This window comes from Phytophthora sojae (assembly GCF_000149755.1).
Source record: "Phytophthora sojae unplaced genomic scaffold PHYSOscaffold_1, whole genome shotgun sequence".
NCBI classification, from domain to species: Eukaryota; Oomycota; class Peronosporomycetes; order Peronosporales; family Peronosporaceae; genus Phytophthora; species Phytophthora sojae.
The window spans coordinates 8620553-8642448 of record NW_009258115.1 but is presented as its reverse complement, the minus strand read 5'-3'; the positions used below and the strand labels follow the sequence as shown (position 1 = coordinate 8642448).

Below are 21896 nucleotides of genomic sequence, written 5' to 3'. Positions count from 1 at the left end.
CTTGGCGCTACCAGTCAGCACCCTACAAGCTATGCCTCTCGGGTGCTGACAGCAGACATAATCCGGCCCGTGCAGGGACTTACTGGAAGCGCGTGCACGTGTTGTGGACCTAGAAAATTCTGCTCTGTTGTTTGTTATCTCTGTCGGGCGCCCTGAAGGGGCGCCTCCACTATTCCTAAGCTCCTATACAAATACCAAATGAAAGTGGGCGGTTTTGGATCTCGGCCGACTCTTCACCGAGCTCGGCGACGCTTGAACTCGGCTAAGCCGGATAACCTGTCCGGATAACCCCTTGAACTCGGCTGAGCCGGATACGGCGTGTCCGGATAACCTGGCGAACTCGGCGGAGCGACCCTAGGACTCGACTGGGCGACTCCCGGACTCAATTGGACCCGATTGCCGTATCTGGATGGCACGTGGTGCCGTTTAGCCGAGCTCGGCGGCTTGAACTCCACATGATCTCGGCTGAGCGTGTCCAGTGCCTTCCTGAACTCGGCTGGGTCTTCATCACTGGGTCTGCCACGTGTCACCAGGTCGGGGCCGGTGTGCCTTGAGTTTCTGACACCATCAGCCGAGTTCAGCGGTCCATCAGCGCATTCTTGCCCACTGAGCTCGGCGGACGGTCATCCCGCCGAGTAGAACTTGGCTCCTGGTACGTTGTTCCACTGCGGCCTTGGAGTGTGACACAAAACTTGATGTTCCCTACACCACACCAACATGAGCCATCGTTTAAACAATCAGTGGCGGATGCGAAATCAATACAAAGGCAACGCAGCTGCTGTTCGCAGCATTAACGAAATGCCTTCTGATCGACCAGTAACCGGCAGCATTGCGGTATTTGCGGATACAGTGTGACCTCTAAACAGATTGCTACCTCCACCACTAGCGAAAAGGTGTGACCACTGATCCTACATGCCCATTTTTTGTGTATTTTACAAATATATATACTGTTCCCTTAAGGCTACCGACAAATTGTTGTGGTCAGACCGCCTCTTCCACTACGTCATTGGGCGGATTGCATGTACTAAAGGCAACATCGCCATTCTAGACTGGGTCCAGCAATTCGAGATCAGGCTGCGTTCGACAGCTCCAATTCGTAGCGCTGTTGGTCGCGTCGACGTCAAACTGCTGCAGTGGTTTTGCGAGAATGGGTTAGAGCCTCCAACTTGGAGGTCTCGGGTCTGCGTTTCGTGTACTTCTCTGGTCCACCGTACTATCGTCATTTCATGAAAACTAAAATAACTTCACTATTTCTACTTCGTTTTCGGTAAAAACAAATTACCACCAAACGAAAGCTTATTTTTACTGCTACCAAACATCCATTTCTAAGCCAATCGTTGCTCGCGTAGAAGAAGATGACTTGACTTTTCGCAACAAGATTTTGGACCCAGTGAGTTTTTTTTCGTAGTTATCTGAATATTGAGCGATATTAGCTGCGACTTTCAGATTGGATTTCGGAAATAACTTACAGCACGTGAGCAATGGTTGAGGACCTCTAAGCGCTTGTATAGTGCGCAATGCGTTTCCTACAAATCAAGGTTTAAGCACCTGTTATGTTGAAATCCTCGCGATAATCAAATTTACTGATGTCTGATTGGCTTAGATCGAACTATGTGGATTACATTAAACATCAATGGCGATAGTAAGGTGGACCAGAGAAGTACGGATTATTCGTTCTATCACCCTTGGGTTATTTAATAGTATTTAATTTAACTATCCGCTTCGAGTAACTTTTCTGGGTGATGGGTTGTAATGTTACCCGTGCCGCCGCCACAAGCAACATCACCGGCTTTTTTCGTTGTATTCCGGTTATTTAATATAACAGGTAGTTAAAGTACATTGTTGTAAACACCCAAATCCACGTACCACTCATGATGGAGTTTAAGAGGCAGTTGCAGCACTTTGGGCTTCTACTTCGCCAATTCCCACTGAGATCACAGGTATATTCGGTTTCACAGCTATTTTGGGTTCGATAAATTTGCAAACGTAAGTTCGAAGTAATTTAAGGCATGTTACGTATTAAGTACTACCGTAAGTTTAGGTCGAGTCGTGCCTCCGAAGAAACTCTGGATCTAAAATCCACATAACTTCCAGACCGACGACCGTCGTAAAACACAGTGACTTTGTGGAAAGGTACACCGGCGCATGCGCGTTGCAACTACCGCAAGTGCCAAACAAACGCGCGCTGTATATTTTATTGACCCATAAGAAGTGCGATATGGCCAACTGACGGCCGATTTCTACTCAATGCCGGGGCTAGTACAATAGCCGCGCGAACGCGGAAAGAACAAATGAACAAACGTGAACAGCACTAGCAGAAAAAAAGATCAAGCGCAACCGCGAAGAGCGCGAGGGGGGCAGCAGATTACTCACTCGGCGGACCAGAAGGTCAAAAGGAGATGTACGGTCGACCTACTGACCGGGCTCGCGCAAGTTATTCCGTCAACCAAACACGGTAAGCCTTTTCGGCCGATTCCATGGTCCGCCGACAACAAGCCCCTGTTCCCCCATGCGATGGAAGCGCGTGCGCTTCAACCCCAAGGTCGAGGAGTTCACGATCATGTCGCGGCATGTACACCGCAGCCCCAAGGTCGAAGCGTTCACGTTCATGTCGCGGTAGAGGCGCTTCAATACGGAGGTCGAAGTCATCACATTTAGGACAGGGCGTGAAACCGATGCCGCTAACGAACTGTTCACTAGGTATTTTATTGGCCTTAAGGTCCCGTCTAATCACTACGTCAATTCCTATGTCCATTTGTATGCGAGCATCCCAGCACTTACGGTTCGCGCACAATAGCTCTATCATCTCGAAGTTGACAGATATGGGAGCCGGGTGCTGCGAGGAGAGCCTTTTGCAGCGGTTACTGGTCGACGGAAACGCCCTGACGACAGGGCTGTATTACGGCTTTGCCTCCGGAGGGTCATCACCAGAGCGCAGCAGCACGGATGCAAAATCTTCGCCACCGCCGCGCGCTTGAGTCCGCGCGTGACCGCGTTGCTTCTTGCTGGTGGAGGGTACCGTCACTGCAGAGCTGAGCTCAAACGGCGCCAGGGCGTTTTTTTTTTCTGGCGTCTGCTCGACTTCGCGCTTTCCTGCAATCTAGTGCAACATACAGCAACATTAGTATTAAGCGCATCCTAAGTATTACACGTAACCTGAGCTTAATGCCTCTTTAGCAATAACCCGCAGCACAAGTACATTTACAACAGATCCGGTCGTGACGCTGGTGGACTCAGTACGTCGCGCACTGTGGCGGTGGTAGCGAAGGTTTGACGTTTGTTTTTGCATGCGCGTTACTTTTTCCGCCTGGCTGGTTGCGACCCGCTCAGCGAATCGAAAATTGATACATATATTAACCTAGTGTATTTAGCATAATAACCTACCACAGCATGCATTTAGACACCGCGGTCTCCGTTTCCCGCCATGACGTAAACGTGAAGGCTTCGACCTCCGTATTGAAGCGCATCTGCCGCGACATGAACGTGAACACCTCGACCTTGGGGTTGAAGCGCACGCTCTTCCATCGCATGGGGGAACAGGGGGAGTAGCCCCGGGTAGGAAGTATTGATTTAAGAGCTATTGCGTGATAGGAGGTAATTGATTGTGTTAGTTTCCCTCAGTACTCGAGGGTGGTGCGTGTGAGCTAAAGCCGACCGGGATTGACCAGTATCCCGGAGTCCGGCTGGAGTTGACAGAGTAGTGACCGCCCCTTTCACGGTCCAAAAGAATAAGGAAGGGCTACGTGTTTGTATATAACTCTGTATCGGTTTGTATTGTTTGGTTATCTGAGGCTGCCAGAGGCGACGTCCAGGAAGGTTACGTTCTGCCCTGCTACCTAGCGACCCACAAGAATCAAGACAACTCATCCACGGTTGAAGACCCCTGGTTACGAAGACAAACGAACCCACAGGGATTGTTCACAAGGATACACGCCACCCCGGTTGGAGTGTAGATCTCGGTGTATTACCTCCGGCTAGGGTCTTTTCTGGGTGCCCCCCCCCATTCGGGAGTCTACATCATCGCTGACGTTGCAAAGCCGCTCTAGCATTAGGTCATAGACACAGTCCTTGAATGGCTTGAACAAGACGAGGTCCAGGGGATGGAAGGGGTGTGTCACATTTGCCGGCAATGCAACGAGCATGATGCCGTACTCGACACAGATTTCAGCCGCCTCTGCATCACAATACCCCGCTCAAACCGATAGGGATAGAAACTTATGTTTACAAAGGATAGATCACCACCGCTTACCTGGAGCAATATGCGTCGCACTGTTGTCCACGATTAGCGCCACTGGCTTCGGGAGGTGGGCGATGCTCTCTCCGAAGAAGGTCAGTCATTGCACAAAGATCTTCGTGTTACTGAAGCCTTTCGGAGCCCCCAAATTGCCGCTCCCTTTACATGTAGTGCCGCTATGTCCTCCTTGAAAAATCTCACGCCTGGTACAACAATCAGAGGGGGTATCGTAGTGCCGCTAGCACTTACCGCACCCACCACAGTCATGTGGACGCTTGGCTTCATCTCCTTGCGCCAGACGTTGGCTGGGCCGCGCACAGCGACCACTTTCCGCCGCGCGGTCTTTTGCATGAACGAATTCTCGTCCATGTTGAAGATACGCGCGGCATTGATGTAGAACAGCGTGGACACGCCGCTCTCGTCCACGGCGTTGCGCACGCCCACAATGCACTGCGCGATCCTGTTGGTGAGGATGGGGTGGCGCTGGAGAAAACGGCGACACCAGCCGCCGGACATCATCACGGTAGGTGTAGAGCCGGTGAACATGACCCACCCAGTAGCAGCTGCGAGCATCGCGCTCGCCTTCGCAATGATGTCCCGCCGGGCGATGGGCATGATTACTGCATGGCAGCAATCCACTCAGCCAGATCATGCTCCAGCTCCGCCGGCATAAAGGGCTTTGCACCTGGCCGCAACGGCCCAGTGCTGCCACCATCAGCAGCATTTTTGGCGAGCCGGAAGAGGGTGCGCAGGGGCACAGGCGCGGACCTCGCCACCGCAGCCTTCTTGTCTCCGGCGGCGATACGTGCCAGCGCCCGATCCACGTCCTCTTGGTTGTAGCTCTCCTTCTCCTCCTCCATCTTGGCGCTCGTGCAATGTGTGACTTGTGGGCATTGAATCCAAATGCCCTCTATGTTTTAATTAGACCTCTGGAAAATTATATCAGCCATCCAAAAGCCTGCCAGAAACTGATCCAAAAAGAGATTAACCAATAATCAGCAAGATTGACGAAATAGAGATATGTCATTAGTAAAAAGTCTTGCCACTTCCGCTTCATCCGCCGACCGACGCCCACCGTGCCAGGTTTGGCATTTTACCTTAACGGTAATAGCATGGATGTTTACCTTTACTTGCAGCCCCGTCTGTACCGCTCACTTGCCTCTAGCGCTACTGTCGCGGGTACGCAAGCACCACAAGTTGAAGCTTGTCTCGTGTACGGTGTGTACAATGTACACTGTATATGCTTGTTTCCTGTGCAAGAGTCGTAAGTGTTTGTACTCAACTTAATCAATGTATACAGATTCCGCCTACAAAGTGAAAAGGGTGGACCTTCCAAGCTCTTAGAGGGAATGCATTGAGTGCAAGGAATCGGACATTGCAGGCTTCACGGTCTCTATAGATACATTCAGTATAAATTGCAGAAAGTACGGGGACCTCTGCTACAAGATGTGCATAATCGAACGCGTTGGGAAGGGTATTAGCTGTAAGTGCATTTCAGTTTGTGGGTGGAGTCTGTATTGTCGGTCTTTCCCTTGAACGTAATTTGTATCAGCCAGCCGATTTCATCGTCATTTCGGAGATAAAGATGCATGTGATACAAGATGAAATGAAGAGAAAAAAATTGTATGACCGAGGATAATCGTTGGTGCCGTCGAGGGACATCGAAAATGCATGACAGGGACAAATTAAATGGATATGCTGGACAGATTTTATCCATCCGCGGCGGGATTGATTGGGACGAAATGCATGAGGAATTTCCATAAGTCAGTAAATACTACTGAGATTGTGTGTTGGGATTGGAAAATAGTATTCTGCACAACTGCTTCTGGATTACTATTTTCGAACATATTTCTAAACAAGTCATTATCAGTCGTGCTGTGTTGTCTAAATCACTACAGAAATTACAATATAGCAATAGTACGTGTATAAGTGCGTATATTTTTTTATTTTTCACTCTTAACGCCGGTCGCACTTGGAGTGAGCACTGCATCTACTCGTGAACATCAGTGCGTATATTGCAGCTTCGCAGTTGAAGCAGTGCTTCAGTTCACAAATTATTTACTATGTAATGGAGGCTGTACTGGGGCATAGTTCTCCCGCAGTCCCAAATATTTCTATGGCTTTCTCAAGGGTACAGCTGCAAAAAACATTGCCCTTGTAGTGGGATTTAGGATAGGCCAAACTGTTACACAGATTTTCAATTCGTCAAATCGGTCATCGCCCAACACAAAGAGCAGTTGAAAATATGATGTCCTGTTGGGTCATTTGAATTATAATACGAAGTTCTAGAGTTGTAAGAATTAAATAGAGGCGGCATTGACAGAGGACTGCTCTCCGCTGTAGCCCCTCATTTAATTGCAGCATTCGCTGTAGACTCTGTACCACCGAAGCAGTTCTAGAAACAGGTTAGTGGCTATCAGAGGCATTCAGAGCTCATTCGTATTACAGGTTCGAAATAGTCATAGGGCACGATAATTACACCGATGTATTACAACTCTAAAACTATAGCAGTAAAACGCGGGGTTCTAACGCACACCCCAACAGTAGGAGCTAACTGCACGTGGCGGTATTGCAACTCGCTTAGCTAAAATGCTCGTCTAGTTAAAATTGCGCGGAAGGTTTCTATGAACGTCCACCGCCTGATGTGCGATCCAGCATTTGCTGTCTGTTTTAAGGCAATTTGTTGTACTGCGGGTTGTTATTCTGTCTACTTTTCAGGGGAGAGTCCGAGTGCATTTTAATTAGCTCTATTTGCGGTAAAATGAGAACTCAGTCCAGAACACATATGAGTATCGAAACTCTCAACGAGAGCGAATACATTGTGTTTTTTTCACGTTCTATTAGATGCAGAATGTAAAAATAACATTACCACCGATACATGTCAAGATTACAATATCCCCCCGCTATTAATAGGCCTTGCTTGGTGTGGTTCGTCAGGCACACGTACTCGTACGAGCAGGTGCTAGTCACACAGCTACACACTGTCGAGGTAGTGAAGGCCAGCGACGACCAGAGGAACACCGTCACGGCTAGCGCCAACATGGAGGCCAAGAGCACGCACTGCAACGCAGCAGTCTCACGTGCTCGGGTTAATGTTAGTAGTGCAGTACTATTAGTAATACTATAGCCGAATACTAACTCGTCGGAAAAGTACTGATCAGTAGTTTTCCTGGAACAAATCCAAATCTGCAAATCTCAGTAGTATTTACTGACTTATGGAAACTCCTCCAAAATGCATGGATAGAAGTTATAGGAAAAAGCGTAATGATGTACGGAACACCATTTTTGGAGCCCCTTTGTAGGGCTGCCCAGCGTACGCTTCTCGTCGCCCCTCTGTGTGGGCCTCCGAGGCTGGTTTCCTAGCCTAGAGCTTTTGTCGACCCTCCTTAATGTATATCCGACCACTGTCCCGAGTAGGAACTGTCACCACCGTTCCTACTACACGGACGACCGTTTGACCAGCGATCGACTTCTCGAGGATCCGCTGTTGGACGATGCGGTGAGCGGGCAGTCATCCATTTCGGAGGGGCGCTGACTGGCGACGCGTCGGTTAGGTGGCGCGCTCGGCTGCGATGGAAGCAGTGACACAAGCGATGGGTGAGCGGTGACGCGAAGGGCAGGACGGAGGTCACGAGCACCGCGTGGCTCGGGACGTGAGCTGTGAGGAGAGCCAAGGACGAAGGGGTGAGATGAGAGTCAGGTGAGCCGGTGACGGGTTGAAGTCGGCGCGTGAGCCGACAGAGAGCCGAAAGAAGAAGGAAGCACGAACTGTCAGGCTCCGTACGCAGTAAGGAAGAAGGGTCAGTCGTGAATCTGCACTGGAGAGAACAAATTGATTGCTTTTGCACATTAGCTCTGTTTCTCGCTATTTGTGCCACTGCCTAACAGTTCTAGCTTCCATACAACGCTTGACCGTCCCATCCAGGGCACTCGCGACACCACCTTCATACATTAAACCGCAAGTGCGATTTTTGTTTAGCTTGCATTAGGTCTAGAAAAGGTGTAGTGATTGCGAGACGGCGGCCATGGCGGCCGTAATTGATGCTGTGCGACTAGATCTCCGCGAATCTGGGCCGTGTACAGATAACCGACACCACCAAGTCATTTTGTGCGTGGTCCTGTATGTTGAGAGGGTCCGTGGCGGCTGCACTACCGCATTTCGCATGTAGAGCGCTACAGCGGTTTAAGAGATACACCTTTATTTAGACCAATCAGAGATGCGAGAGAAAAGTCCGTGGGATCGCATGTAGAGAGATACCCCTAATTTGGGTATTTTGCGCATTTTTGCATGCACATTGAGCCACCAAGGTAGAGGGGAAGAGCTGCGCACCGCTCGCAAATGTCGCGCTGCCCCCTCCCCGCGCGCTTGGAGGCATACGCCTCGTCAGAGTGATAGTCCTGGTGTGGGCCCAGTTGAGGCGCGCTTGAGTGCGGGATATGGGGAGCACGAGGTTAAACCACAACGCGCAAGCTCGAGAGAGCGCACAACACGGCTGCTGCAGCGATGGTAGTAGAAGAAGCAACGCTGTAGATAATGGTTAAGTGGTGTGGTTCCTGTGCAACATAGTTGCAGATGGCGCCTAGAATTGTTAGAGGAGATCGCTCCGCGCCATCCGCATGACCAACCATCTCGCCAATTTTGTGTACGAAATGATCGCGTGACCCAGTTTTTGGGTTTTACATTGTTTTTAGGCTCGAGTGCAGTAATTAACCTAACCTATGACATGGGGTGTGTTCCTCTACATGCGAAATGCGGTATTGTGAGTTCTACTCTAATTTTCCGAGCGGGGCGGATTGAATCGACCGTGGCAAACCGCCGGCGAATCGCCAAAGCACTTGGGTTGACTATGGTCGCCCGGCTATGCCCCCCTTGACTCCCTACTAAGTACGGATTGGGTGCACAGAACCATATGTTTGTTGGCCGGTGATTCGGCAAATGACTTGATGTTTGTATTGGTCGGTTGGACAGACCGACCCGATTCGGCAAATTTGGCGGAATTCACAATACTGCCGTCCACAGCAGATGACTACCGTAAATAACGGCGAACATGCGCGAAGTTGCAACATTACCGCCAAATTACTACAAATTTTAGTATTGTATGAACTTTTTACAGCTTTTTACGAGTCAATTGACTTTTTACATTTTGACTTGAAAGCTTCTTTTTACGACGTTGCATCTTCGCCGTGATTTACGGTAACAAAATCTGATATGAACAATGCAAAATACTTTCATGTTGCCCAATACGGGAGGGCTGCGTGCCCCTGTCGTTCTATGAGATGCGCAGCACTGAATGCTGCATGTTGTGCCTTTGCTTAGAAGAAATCCGAAGCCGTCTTGCGTCCCTTGGTCAGCTTGGTCTTCTTGGCCTTCTTCGAGACGGGCGTCGGCGACTTCACCTTCAGCACGCCCTTAATGTCCTCAGTATCCTTCGGCACGGCGTCACGCTTGGCCGAAGCCTTGAGCCGCTTGATCGACACCTCGTGCCGCAGCGCCTTGCTCTTGCCAAACGTCACCTTCTTGCTCGACTCGGCCTTCTCCTGGTCCTCCCGTGCGGCCTGGGCCTGGGACTCCGCTTTCCGCTTCTTCGAAGCCGACGCTGCCTTCTTCTTCTGTGTCTTCTGCGTGCGCTCGCAGTGGCCGCACAGAAGCTTGTCCTTGGGCACCAGACCCTTGCCGAAGCCACCGCACGATCCGCAACGCTTGAACTTCTTGCCGCTCTTGGTCACAGTCGTGTAGCTGTCCTTCTTCTTCTCCACAACCTTCTCCTGCTTGGGCTTAGCCGGCTCCTTGGCCGGAGATTTCTCCTTCACGGGCTCAACAGGCGCCTTCTCCACGGGCTTCTTCTCCTGCTTCGGCTTCTTCTCGTCCTGTTTCTGCTTCTTCTGCTTCTTCTCCGTGCTCTTAACAGGCTCAGCTGACTTCATATCAACATCCTCAGCCTTCGTCTCGGCCGCCACCTTCTGCTTCTTGTTTTTCTTCTTGGCCGAGGTCTTCACCAGCTCCTCCTTCACTACTTCAGCCTCCTTAGCTTTGATCTCAGTCTTCTTCACAGTCTCGGCCTCAACCTCGGCCTCCTTCTTCGCCTTGCGCTTCTTGGACTTCTTGGACTTCTTCGTCTCACCGGCCTCTTCCTCCGCCTTCGGGGTCTCCTCCTTCTTTTCGATCGCAGCAGGCTTAGTCTCCTTCTTCTGCTTCTTCTGCTTCTTCTGCTTCTTCGCCTTCTTCGTGGGGTTAGCAGCCTCCTCCTGCGCAGCCTGGAACGAGTCCACGTGCGTGACCGTGAAGAACTTCTTGTACAGCGTGTACAGCGCCGAGCGGTTGCGCTCCGCCGTGTCGTCCGCTGAGGCAATAGCGAAGATGCGGTGCTGCACCTGCGCCACATCGACCTGCTCAAACACCTTGTCCTCCTCCTCCTCAGCGTCCTCCTCGTCCGTCTCCTCCTTCTCGTCCTCCTGCTCCTTCTCTGGCTGCGGGCCGAACTTGAACTTAGTCAGCATGTCCTCGAACACGAGCTCGCGCACGCGCTTGAAGACCGTCTTGTCGTACTCGCCGCTCAGCAGCGTGAAGAAGGGCTCCATGAGCGTGATGAAGGCCTCGGTGGTCACGTCCTTGCCCGCGGCGTTGTAGATCTCGGTCAGGTACAGGTCTGCCAGGTGCATGCGCAGGCCGTTGGGCAGCTGGCTCACCACCTCCTCGGACAGAATGGTCACGAAGGTCTGCAGCAGGTCCTCGTCCCACTCCTGCACGCGCAGCAGCGCCACGGTCTCGCGCACGAACTTGCGCACGAGCGAGTAGAACTTGTCCAGCCGCAGTCCGTCCAGCCCGTGCCACTCGCGGTGCATGGTGCGGAAGAACGAGTGCACGAACTCGAGCGCCGCCTCGGCCGTGGGCACCTTGTGCACGAGCGCCGCCAGGTTCGAGGACAGCTCCTCCTGCACGGGGCGCTTGTCGCTCATCCACATGCAGTAGAACAGCGCCTTCCAGAGCTTGTCCCACTCGAGGTCATTCCAGTCCGTCTTCTTGGCCAGGTACACCGTCAGCTTCTTGAGCGCGCGGTCGCGGAACTTCTTCTCTGCAATATTAAAGAAATAATACGTCAATATTTAAGTAAGAAATGGTCGTTGTGGTGGCTACAGAGCGGCGCTCGCAGCGCAAAAGGGCGCAATCAGTAGCGTACCGGTGTGCGCCAGGTGCTGGCCGAAGCGAGAGGCGGCGTTCTCCATCGTGGCGGCGGGTGGAGGCTCGAGAGCGCGGGCGAGTGGCGGCCGTCCGAGCGCCAGCGGGTCAATTGAGCGAATGTCCACCAACGAGTGGCTCGGCATTATCAGAACGCGGCCATTGGTCCATATTGCAGCGGCATAATCCACCAATCACCGATTTTAACGATTGCACCGTCTCGGATTGGTGCATAATCATCTCATACAAGCGTCAAGTCGCTTTCTTACCACGCCGCCACATTACAACTACACTAGGGTAGACTACCCCAGCAGCTACTGTGCGTCGCCTCGCCCATGGAGGGCGTTCTGTGGACGCGCGAAGGACGCAGCAAGCTGCTGCGCGGCTGGCACAAGCGCTACTTCGTGCTGTCCGAGTGCGGCACGCTGCGCGAGTACGCGTCGGACGTGAGCAAGAAGGAACTGCTGCAGTCCCGCTCCCGGCGCGCGTCGTCGGGGGCGTCCACCACGTCGTCCACGTCGTCTCCCGAGCGCAGCCGGAGCATCAGCAGCCTCAACAGCAGCGGCATGATGCTGCGACGCGAGCTGGACGTCCGTGGCGCAGCCGTCAAGACGCTGCCCTTCCCTTTGGTGGGCCGCCACAACGCCTTTCAGGTCACAATCACTGCGCGCCCAGTATCGTCTCAGAGCGGCGCGGGAGAGGCTGCAGACGACGCTGCAACGAGTGCAACCAAGTTGGTGCTGAGCGCGCGCCAGGCGGACGACGTCCGCCAGTGGATGGGCGCGATCCGCTCGGCCGCGTTGAAGCTGTCGATCCCTCGGCGGCCGCTGAGCCCCATGGGCTGGAGCAGAGGCAGCGACTCGAGGGCGTCCGAGGGCAACTTGGAGAGTGATTTCCTTGACGTGAGGATGCCCCAGAGAGCGGACATGGCGCTCTTGAGCTCCGTGTACGAGTGGATCCACGAGTGTTGTGTCAAGACGTCGCAGAATTTGACAGTCGCGGGCGTGCACGTGCCTAGAGGGTCCTTATTGGTCAGTGCCAATGGTGTTTCACTGCAGACGCTCACGTCAGTTGAGGTGAGGAAGTTGCTGCTGGAGTCCACAGGTCCGTTGCCAGTATCGCTGAGGTTCCTGAGAAGTCCGGCCAAGTGCGGCGTGCTGCGCGCCAAGCTGTACACGAGTCCGTTGACGCAGTTGAAGTCGCTGGCCAGGTACCGGAAGTCGTCGCGGATGGACTGGAAGGAGCAGGTGGTGGATTTATCGGGGGATTTATTGACGTGTCAGCTCAAGATGAAGACTCCGGTGGCGATTGGAAACAGCAAGAAGAGCAGTAGCAGCGGCAGTAAGACGAAGCGGGTGCTGCTGCTGAGCAGTGGCAGCTGCGTGAAGCCCGTGCACGAGCTGGTGTCAGATCGCAAATTCTGCTTCATCGTGACGGTGCAGTCGCACTCCATGTTGTTCCAAGCTCGGTCGGAGGCGGACCGGAGAGCGTGGACGGATGCAATACAGCGAGCGATCACGATAGCGGAAGGGTTAGTACCGGGAGGAGCCTTGGCCCGTGGATCTTTTGACCTGGATGCGCTGCAACTGCAGAGTTCGATGAATATGCGCCATCTGGACCAAGCGTTTGAAGGCATGGAGGAGGGCAACGGTGCGGTCGATTTTGATGATGATTCCGACTTGAGCGATGAAGATGTGGAGGAAGAGCTGAGCCCGATGGACCCCACGCCGTCATTCCCGTCCGATAAAGACTGGGCAAGTGCGACCCAATCGGGAGCTTATTTACCGGACAGAGAGCTCTCGGAAATGCTGCGAGTGCTGCAGTCGAGTGGGCGGTTTATTGAAGCTCTCCAGCTGATGCAAAAAAACACTACCTTGCGCTCGAAGTACTGGAGACAAATCTTCCGCTGGGCGCTGATACCTGCACGCAGTGACGAAGAGAACAAGAAGCTTTTTCAGCAGCTGATCAACACGTCACTCGCTGAAGAGTACGTGTGGTACATGTATATTGATTCGCAAGGTGTGAAGATACTCCTAACGTCTTTTTGTATGCATCTACCGCAGAGACGATCTCCAAGTGCAGAAAGATATCCCGCGTACGGCGAAGTGGTTAGCTGGGTCGGCGGGTGCACCAAAGCTGGATGAGAGTGAGCGCGCTATCAGACTGGAGCGTCTGGGGCACGTTTTGCATGGGTTCTTGTCGAGTTGTTCGCTGGATGTGCGAACTGATGAGGATCCAGTCTCACCCTCCTCAACTTCGTCTCCTCCTTCTTCCCCAAGTTTCTACATGCAAGGGATGAACGGACTCGCCTTCATTTTGCTGGAGGTGCTGGAGAACGATGAGGTTGAAGCCTTTAGATTTCTACGTGGCATTGTGGCTCGTATTCTACCGCATGTGTTCGGTATTTGCTGTGAAGGCACCGGTCGCGACCACTTCGACCTATTCCGCTCGCTTGTCGAAGTGGGTGACGTTCTGCAGGAAGTGGCACGACTACATCTGCCCAACTTCCACGCTGCACTGGACAGTGCTGGGCTGCCTGTGTGTCTCCTGGCGTACAAGTGGTTTCCGACTCTCTTTTCGGACGTGACGCTGACGGCGTCGCACTCGCAGCTGCGCTTTGACACATTGCTGTGCTGCTGGGACGTGTGTTTGCTACTGGGACTCGAAGGCATGTTCTGCGTAGCGCTAGCGCTTTGTAGTGCGGCGGAGGACGATGTGCTGGCTCTGGCCGCCTGTGGTGAAGCGGTGAGTCACAGCGCTGAACAAGTGAGCGCAACGGTGGGACGCGCGTTGGCGCTCCTCTCGCCGGAGGACCTGGTTACGAGTGTGTGCGAAGTGCTGGAGCTGTGCAGCCACCCAGTGCTACTGAAGCTTCGTAACGCGCACCGACGCCGGCTGAAGCTGGGATACTCGAAGGTCGGCAACGGGTTTGCTGCGTCAGGTACAAGGTCGTCGCCGGATCGGACTGTGGCCAAGACACCCAGTACAAGTACGCCGGCGCCTCCGATGACGGTGACTGATCTCGATTCTGGCAAGGTATTTAAGATTTCAACTTCTGGGAACATGCTGCTGCCCACAGCGGCGCCGCAGTAGTGACGCGGTGTTGCTCAAATGTATAGAAGAGGGTGGATATGTGTAGACCTTTTCAGTAATCTCAGAACTTATTGAGCAAGCACTTGATCTTGTTACTTCCGTCTTAGTCTATAGTGTACACGCTTCCTACACAGTGCTTGCTTGGTCTTGCTTGCCCGTCATAAGTAAGTACCGCAGCTTTGCTCTGTGTGGACCCACTTAGCACAGAATATTTCCTCCAATCGCCCATCCATCACGCGAGTTCCGCCTACCAGCTCAGGTCAATCGCGACCTCGTCGTCTTCGTGCCCAGCCAACTACTTGGAACCACACGCTGAGCATACAACTTCTCAATGGGAAGGCCGTGGGGTTCTGGTCGGGCAATCTCTTGCGTAAGTCCACCGTCGTCTCCTTGATCTCGCCATCACGCATGCGCTGGAGGCAAATGATCCTGCGCCAATTGCTCGACAGCTTCAGCCCAAACACAACTCGAAGCGGGGTCGTTGCCATACAGTTTCGCGCCCTGGCTACTAGGTGCGCTCACGCCTCGGTGAAGGCCATGCAGATCACCAGGGTGGGGAAGGCAGAGGCGACAGGCTTCAGAGCTCCGTCGGGTCTGAAACGAACGATCCCATAGCGAAGCGATGTCGTCGCTTGACAGCGGATCAATGTCTTCATTGCCGTAGTGAACCGCAAACGAGGCGAGACAATCCAAGTCGACGGCTTGGTCTCCAGCGGCGCTTGCCACTTGGTTCCAAAGCGCGCGAAGCACTTGTCCGTGGACTATGGCATGGAGCCCTATCGCCATGTCGTGGACGATAACTCGGCCAGTGTCGGGTGTCAGCGGCTCGTAGTCCCAGCGATCAATCATCTCGTCGTCTTGGTCGAGCCACGCGTCGAAAATCTATCGACCCAAAGACAACAACCGGGTGACCACCAGCTTCCACTTCAAGGGGGTATTCGTTGCACCGGGCCACTAACTTGCTCACTCTCGCCAAGGGGATGCGGTTGAAACGCGCCACCGTCGTACGTTGCAGCAAAGGGGGGAGCACGATAGTATACGCCATTCTCGTTTTTCGTCGGCTTGAGGTCGTTGGCGTCTTCGCCCCGGCAAAACTGTGAATGAGGAAAACGTTTGCTTTGGTTGCGAGTGTCCTCGTCCCACCATGAACTTTGCTCCTAACGGCTTCAACCAAGCAGTTTGACAACTTACAGGCAGCTGGAATATTGGCAAGGTTAACTTCTGATCTGCGTATATCGGGATATCCGTACCTACCTATGAGCTCGAAGCAAGCCAGCCAAACGTTTTACTCCTCTGCTTTGACCTCGTTATTCAGCTCCGGGTGATCAATAGAAATAGAATTGGCTTCCGCAGGTTCGGTATCCTCCTGAGCCTGGCCTTCACCCTCGCCGCTCGTCTTGCTGGTAGCTGCGAGATTGCCGCTTAGTGTGTCGCACAACTCGTCCATTGTTTGTCGGATCTTGCCCTCGTCATTGTTTTCCAGCTCCATAGAATTGATGCCACCGTCATCCATAGTTTCACCAGATACTGCAGCATCCGGTAACTCGCCTGGACGAATATCTTCATTATGCTTATCAACGTTCACCTCTGCTTCGTCGCTGTCTTTTTTCTCAGCGTTGGCCACTTGCTCTGTCATGATGATCTTGCTCTTCACAGGTTCTGGATGTACTGATTTGGCACCACTCGGATGCGGGTTACGAACGCCATCACAGCTCAAATCCGCAAGCATTCGACAGAGGTCTTCGATAGGTAGCCGCTGCGTGGGTATATCATAGGTATCAAGGGGCCCGATAAATGGAGGACGTTTCGCTATGGCATTGTCGCCAACTGCCTTTGGTTGCCAAGACACGCGAACATTCTTAGGGGACCCAAACTCCACCCATTTGCGCACGGAAGGCACAGAGTACGTGGCAGTCGGAATACTGGGATCTGCTCCATTCCGCAGTAGCAAGGTCGCGACTTCTGTATGACCAAATGCAAACGCGTAGGTGAGTGCTGGACCTTCGTTCAAGTGGAACTCCACTATCTCCTCTCCTCCACGCTCAATCATTTGCTCCAAAAGATTCGGTAGACCGCGAATACATGCGACCTGGAAGGCCGATGCGAATTGGAACGCGAAGGCACTGGGGGTAGCGCTTTCGCCACCATTTTCTTTGAGTCCTTGCCACTGGTTTACCAAGTAAATGGCCATATCTTCCAGTCCACGCGAGACAGCACACTCAATCCCGGCCTCCAAGAAATCCAAGAAATGATTTCCTGTCGTGGATTCAATAGCTGCATTACCGGGGGTTGCAGACTTAATCAAAGTCTGGACGATCTTGATTCGATTCCATCGCACAGCCTGGATAAAGTTGCGGCGTTGCGCTTGGTACGTGAGACTGCGGAATAGCTGAGGTAGGTGCAAGCTCACCAGAAAGTCTGTAATCGGGGCAACGCCAGTCTCGCATGCGTAGTCGAAGATAGATTTCTGAGGGAACCTCCACGAGCGTATCGATGTCCGTATTAATTCTTTCCCTCGTCTTCGCGGCTCAGATTTCAATAATCTTGCTGCTGGAAGTCGTTTCCATTTACATCGCCATTCTACAGGAGGTCTCCGCTTCTTTCTATAGTTGTAGCTTGAGTTCCGCAGGTAGTCTTCCTCGATCGAAGGGGTACGTACGAGCTTAGGTTTTTCATCAGGCGGCAGGGACTTACATGCGCATGAATACCATCCAGGGAGTGCAAACCACTGAAGAAGATCAGCAATATCAAACCCGATAGTGTACGGATGGGCACTGGGGTCACCGGAGTGATCAACGCTTACGTAAGGATCGGCACCGACGTCACAGAGCATACGAACCACCAGTAGCCTGCCGAACGCAAATGCGTACATCAACGGCGTATATCCAAACTTATCCCGCGCGTTCACAATATCTTGTACCGTTGGATCACCAGGTTCGGAATCATTTCGGTTCACATGAGCCGCAGCTTTCAGTAGCATGTCCAGCGTTTCATCGTCCCCGTAGATTGCCAAGTAGTGCAGAAGTGTGCGTCCCAAGCTACACTGCACCGTAAAAATCAAACCTGCTCCATCTGCACGGGGCGTAGTGTTGCTCGTGATATGGCCAAGCGCACAAGTATTTTCTTCGTACAGATTAATAAACCACCGAATAACAGGAAAGGCTCCGTGCCGGGCAGCGACAAAGATACCTGCTTCTCCGTTTGCTGTGAGAAGAGCCCCTCGTGACTTCGGTTGTAATTGGGAATGCAGAGCAATCAAGATGGCCAACCGATTGCACTTGGCCGCATATAACAACGCGGTTAAACCATCGCAACAACGTATTTCGAGGGAAGCTCCGGCAGCCAACAGCATATTTGCAGCAGTCTCATGTCCGTTGATAACGGCAAGGTGCAGGGGTGTTCGTCCGCGGATGTCAGGTACGTCTATGGTCGTAGCTTTCCCCGTGTTTGATTGCAACTTCGTCAGCAAAAGACGACAGACTATCTCGTCCCCACCTGCAGCAGCTAAATGGAGAGGTGTCTGCTTGTTTTCATCTTCAGCCAGTAAGTCGAATCCTCGCAGCTCAAGCAGCTTGATCACTGTGGGTATTTCCAGACTGGCGACTGCATAGTGGAGTGCTGCTTTCTGGTTCCACTCAGCCTTTCGACTACCAACTTCTTTGGGATACTTTTCAAGAATCTTGTAGACGACATTCCAAAATCGCTTGTCCAGTTCAACCTCCTGAGCAATTGTAGCTGCAATCGCAGCGGCAGAAGTGAGCATCTGATGCAGGAGATCTGAGTTCATCGCACTTGGGAACACGCTTCTCTTCAAAAGCGTCGTCATGATACTTTCAACGTCAAGCAGTCGCTCTTTTCCGCCACTGTGTTTGACGAACCTTGAGAAACGCTTCCAATGGAGACGAGTGGTATGCTCCGGCTTCATCAAAAACGCAGTCAAAAAGGCTTCGGAAAGGGGTACAGTGATGGCTGATCCGTGATCCAACAGAAGCTTTACACCGGCGAACTGAGCTGATTGCATTGCATACAGCATTGCAGAGATCTGGTCAATACCACATGCTTTAGCTTGATCTTCACTGGCCTCGTAAGAGAAGCGTGGATTTGCACCACCGTCCAGGAGTGCCTGTGCAATACGCAGGTTGCATGGCCATTTCTGAGCAAAGCACTTGACCAAAGCGCGATCGGTGAAGTTTGCCATGGCTGGAGTTTTATTCTGCTCAACCACAGTGAGTAGATAGCGTACGACCGAGACGCCAAACGCATCCTTTCTTCCACTAGCTACCTCCAGTGGACTCTCTCCTTCCCGGTTAACCGAAGTTAGATAACTCCCGCCTTCTACGAGAGCTTGAACTGCAATGACTTCACCCCGTCGGCAGGCATGATGCAGCAACGAGTTGTCAACGTGCCCGCGAGATATTTGTATCCCGTAATTGATAAACTTTTGGACTAAATATCCGTTGGTGTGCTTCCTTGGAACGTCAATGCACCCAAACACGCCAAGGTTTTGCCATTTGCACGAAGTGTCGCTGTTAGACAAGGTACTTCGGGACTCGTCAATAGACCGGAATACCAGCGGCAAACTATTTAGACGCTGACACGATACCAGATCCTCAACAAACGATGTTGAATGCAACGCCAAATAAACAAAGGCTTGAAGAGAACCTCTCGAGGCAGCGTACCATATCGGAATCTTCATAAAACGGGCTTGGCGAAGTTGCAGATTAGCTGGAACACCCAAATGCAGCAAGAATGCGACCAGTTGCGATTGGTTGTACATTGCTGCTCTGTGTAGTACAAAGCAGGAACTCGCCGCTCGAACGAGAACCGGCTTCCAAACGCTCGCCACATCAACAAAATATGCCTCATGCTGCACGAAAATTCTTTCCAACACGAACCAAAGCTGGTAGCGCGAGCAAATAACTAGAATCTTCTGCACCAACTCGAAGATAGGGCTTGCCCCAAGAAAATCTCCAATTTCACGAACGCCTTCCGAAGAGAGAATTTCTTGTAGCAGCATGATGGCTACTTCGAGCGAGTGCGTCCTTAAATCATGTTGATACCTTTCACCAGGAAACGATGCACGGCTGCCACGCCCCTCGATTTCCAACACCTCAACCCCGTTCACCAACGGACTAGACATTCGATGTTTTGATGGGCTTATGATTCCTTTTAGTACACTCACTAGAGTGGACACGTCAGGCCGTGCACCATGATCGACGAGCAACTTGAAACCCTCAACAAATTGAGCAGCTGCACAAGTACACAGAGCGCTCTGAAATTCTTCTTTGCCACCCTCGAGAGTAAAACCACCACCCCCGCCATCATGACGTAAGAGAAAGCGTAATATCTCACTTTGGTGTGCCTCGCAAGCAGTAACCAGAAGGCTCTTGAAGACTTTCCCCTCGCGGACAAAACACCCAGGAAAGTGGTTATGGACGATAGTTGCAAAATACTCCACGATCTCCAGGTGGCCACAGGCAATCGCAATATGAATCGGCGTTTCAGCTGCCGACTTCCAACCCGGCATCCCAAATTGAGCTGTTGAGGGCGAGGCATAACTTGAAAAAATGCTCATGCCAGCTTCCACAAGAGTTCGTGCCACTGCGAGGTGTCCAAGGGCAACAACCAGATGGAGTAGGGGCACTCTCTGATTGATACTGCACTCGATCAAGTGAATCAGATTTACTGAGGCCTCATCAACTTGCAGATCTCCTCCATCCAGCCGTGGTGTGCCGACCTTCCTTTCAAGTTGCTTCGTTCTCGCTACGTTCGGCATAGCCTCGCTAACTACAAAGCGCACTACGATCCGTTCGGCCACTTTTTCTGCATCTTGTCCTTTAGTGTTTCGCCATGTAACTTTCTTCCCTGTGTGAGGCATAGTCTGCTCAGCGTCCGCACCCAAGACTAAAAGCTTTGCTGCCGTTTGAGTGTGTCCATGAATCAAAGCGTAAAATAAAGCCCCTCTGTGGCCGCATCCGATCCACTCATACCACACTCTACGGTTAGTTGTTTTCTTTGGTTTCCCAGAGTCACTTCTCGTGACACAGTTGACGTCCATTCCTCCTGCGACCAACGCTGTTACAACGTTGGTTTGACCCGCTGCAGCCGCTAAGTGTAGAGCATTCATACCAAAAGAGCTGGGCGCACTGGAGAGCGGGATTTGTTGGGAGAGTAGTAATTGCACGAGCTCCCAAAACCCCAATGCACTTGCTAATTGAACGTCATCACGAATGACAGCGCCCTTGCTTCCACCGTTGTCTTCTAGCAACCTCTTGGCAAGTGTTAAGCATATCCGCTCCATTTCTTTCCACTCGGTGTACTTTTGCGAGCGCTCCACAGTGTAGTTGGCTTCTTCTGGTACACAAAACGTTTTTAGAGACTGCGCGACAAGCAATCCAAACGTCAAGGGCGACACCACCATAGCTGCAGTGCCAACAGCTTCATATTCATGATCAACGAGTTGGCTAGCGTTCCCCCCAGCTATCGTTGTTTCAAGTGAGAGTACGACTCCGAACGATGTCTGACCATGTTGCACTGTGCATAGTGAACGAGGGTCGGCATTGCTGCGTAAAAGCAGATCGACCATTTGCTCGTTCTTGGAACGGATAGCAAAATAAAGCGGTGTTTCAGCGTTCGTCGGAGGCATTTCAACGTTGACTGTGGCAGACCGCCCAATCAGCAACTTTGCACAAGCAAGGTTGTTCCCCAGCGCAGCAAAATGCAGCGGTGAGAACGAGCATCGCCGAAGAAAACCATTCTTATTAGCCTCAGCTTCCAAAAGCAAGTCAAGGAGAGCTAAGTGGCCATACCACGCTGCACACCCGACTGGTGATTCGCCGTTAGATTCATTCGCTAGATCAACATTTGCCCCAAGCTCCAACAAACACCGTATGAGCGCCAACTGGTCTGTCTTGTCATCCATCCGTGAGTCGTCTACTTTAGAACCACCGCTGCATGATGCGCAAATTCGTTTGCATTCCTGCAGAAGAACTGTTTCTTGTGTTCGAGGGTGAGGCATATTGATCATAACTTGCTGTTTGTGGAGGCGGCGACAAATCTCCACTGCAACACTAATGTTTTGTTCTGCCAGCTCAGCCGCAAGATGAAACAGTGGACTGGGGGCTATTTTCACTAAGGTCAGGCGCTCGTGTTGAAAATCCTCGGCGTGGTCGTGACTTAAGAGAAGATCAAGCACAGATAATCGTTCTTGATAATTTGAAAAGTCCTGTTTCCAACCCTTCAGCAGCAGCTCGACGGGTGCTTCAATATCAATAGTTTCGCGTTGGTCAGGCGCCTCCAGCAGACCCCTCCTATTCCTGACACGTTTCAAGTCTCCTTTCCACCACAAACCCAGCATATGAGAGGCCCAACTCGGAATGCGATACTCACATC

The 21896-nt window shown here is 52.2% G+C and overlaps 4 protein-coding genes across 4 annotated transcripts; 1 reads left to right on the top strand and 3 right to left on the bottom strand.

The window, feature by feature from the left end:
* Nucleotides 1-4435: 4435 nt before the first annotated feature.
* On the bottom strand, nucleotides 4436-4741 carry PHYSODRAFT_433340 (hypothetical protein; the record flags this gene model as incomplete). The annotated part of the gene is made up of 1 exon (XM_009518174.1): nucleotides 4436-4741. A coding segment is annotated over one exon (306 nt), but the record flags the coding sequence as incomplete, so codon positions are not given.
* Nucleotides 4742-9547: 4806 nt separating this feature from the next.
* PHYSODRAFT_552619 (hypothetical protein) lies at nucleotides 9548-11458 on the bottom strand (the record flags this gene model as incomplete). Its single annotated transcript, XM_009518173.1, has 2 exons — nucleotides 9548-11307; nucleotides 11413-11458. 2 exons carry the CDS (start codon nucleotides 11456-11458, stop codon nucleotides 9548-9550), a joined length of 1806 nt encoding a protein of 601 aa, XP_009516468.1.
* A 288-nt stretch (nucleotides 11459-11746) lies between these two features.
* On the top strand, nucleotides 11747-14504 carry PHYSODRAFT_552615 (hypothetical protein; the record flags this gene model as incomplete). Its single annotated transcript, XM_009518172.1, has 3 exons — nucleotides 11747-11880; nucleotides 11974-13398; nucleotides 13475-14504. The coding sequence occupies 3 exons, from the start codon at nucleotides 11747-11749 to the stop codon at nucleotides 14502-14504; spliced, it is 2589 nt and encodes an 862-aa protein (XP_009516467.1).
* A 2809-nt stretch (nucleotides 14505-17313) lies between these two features.
* Nucleotides 17314-21522, bottom strand: PHYSODRAFT_374165 (hypothetical protein; the record flags this gene model as incomplete). The annotated part of the gene is made up of 4 exons (XM_009518171.1): nucleotides 17314-17542; nucleotides 17732-18066; nucleotides 19942-20016; nucleotides 21040-21522. Coding segments are annotated over 4 exons (1122 nt in total), but the record flags the coding sequence as incomplete, so codon positions are not given.
* Between the last annotated feature and the right edge of the window lie 374 nt (nucleotides 21523-21896).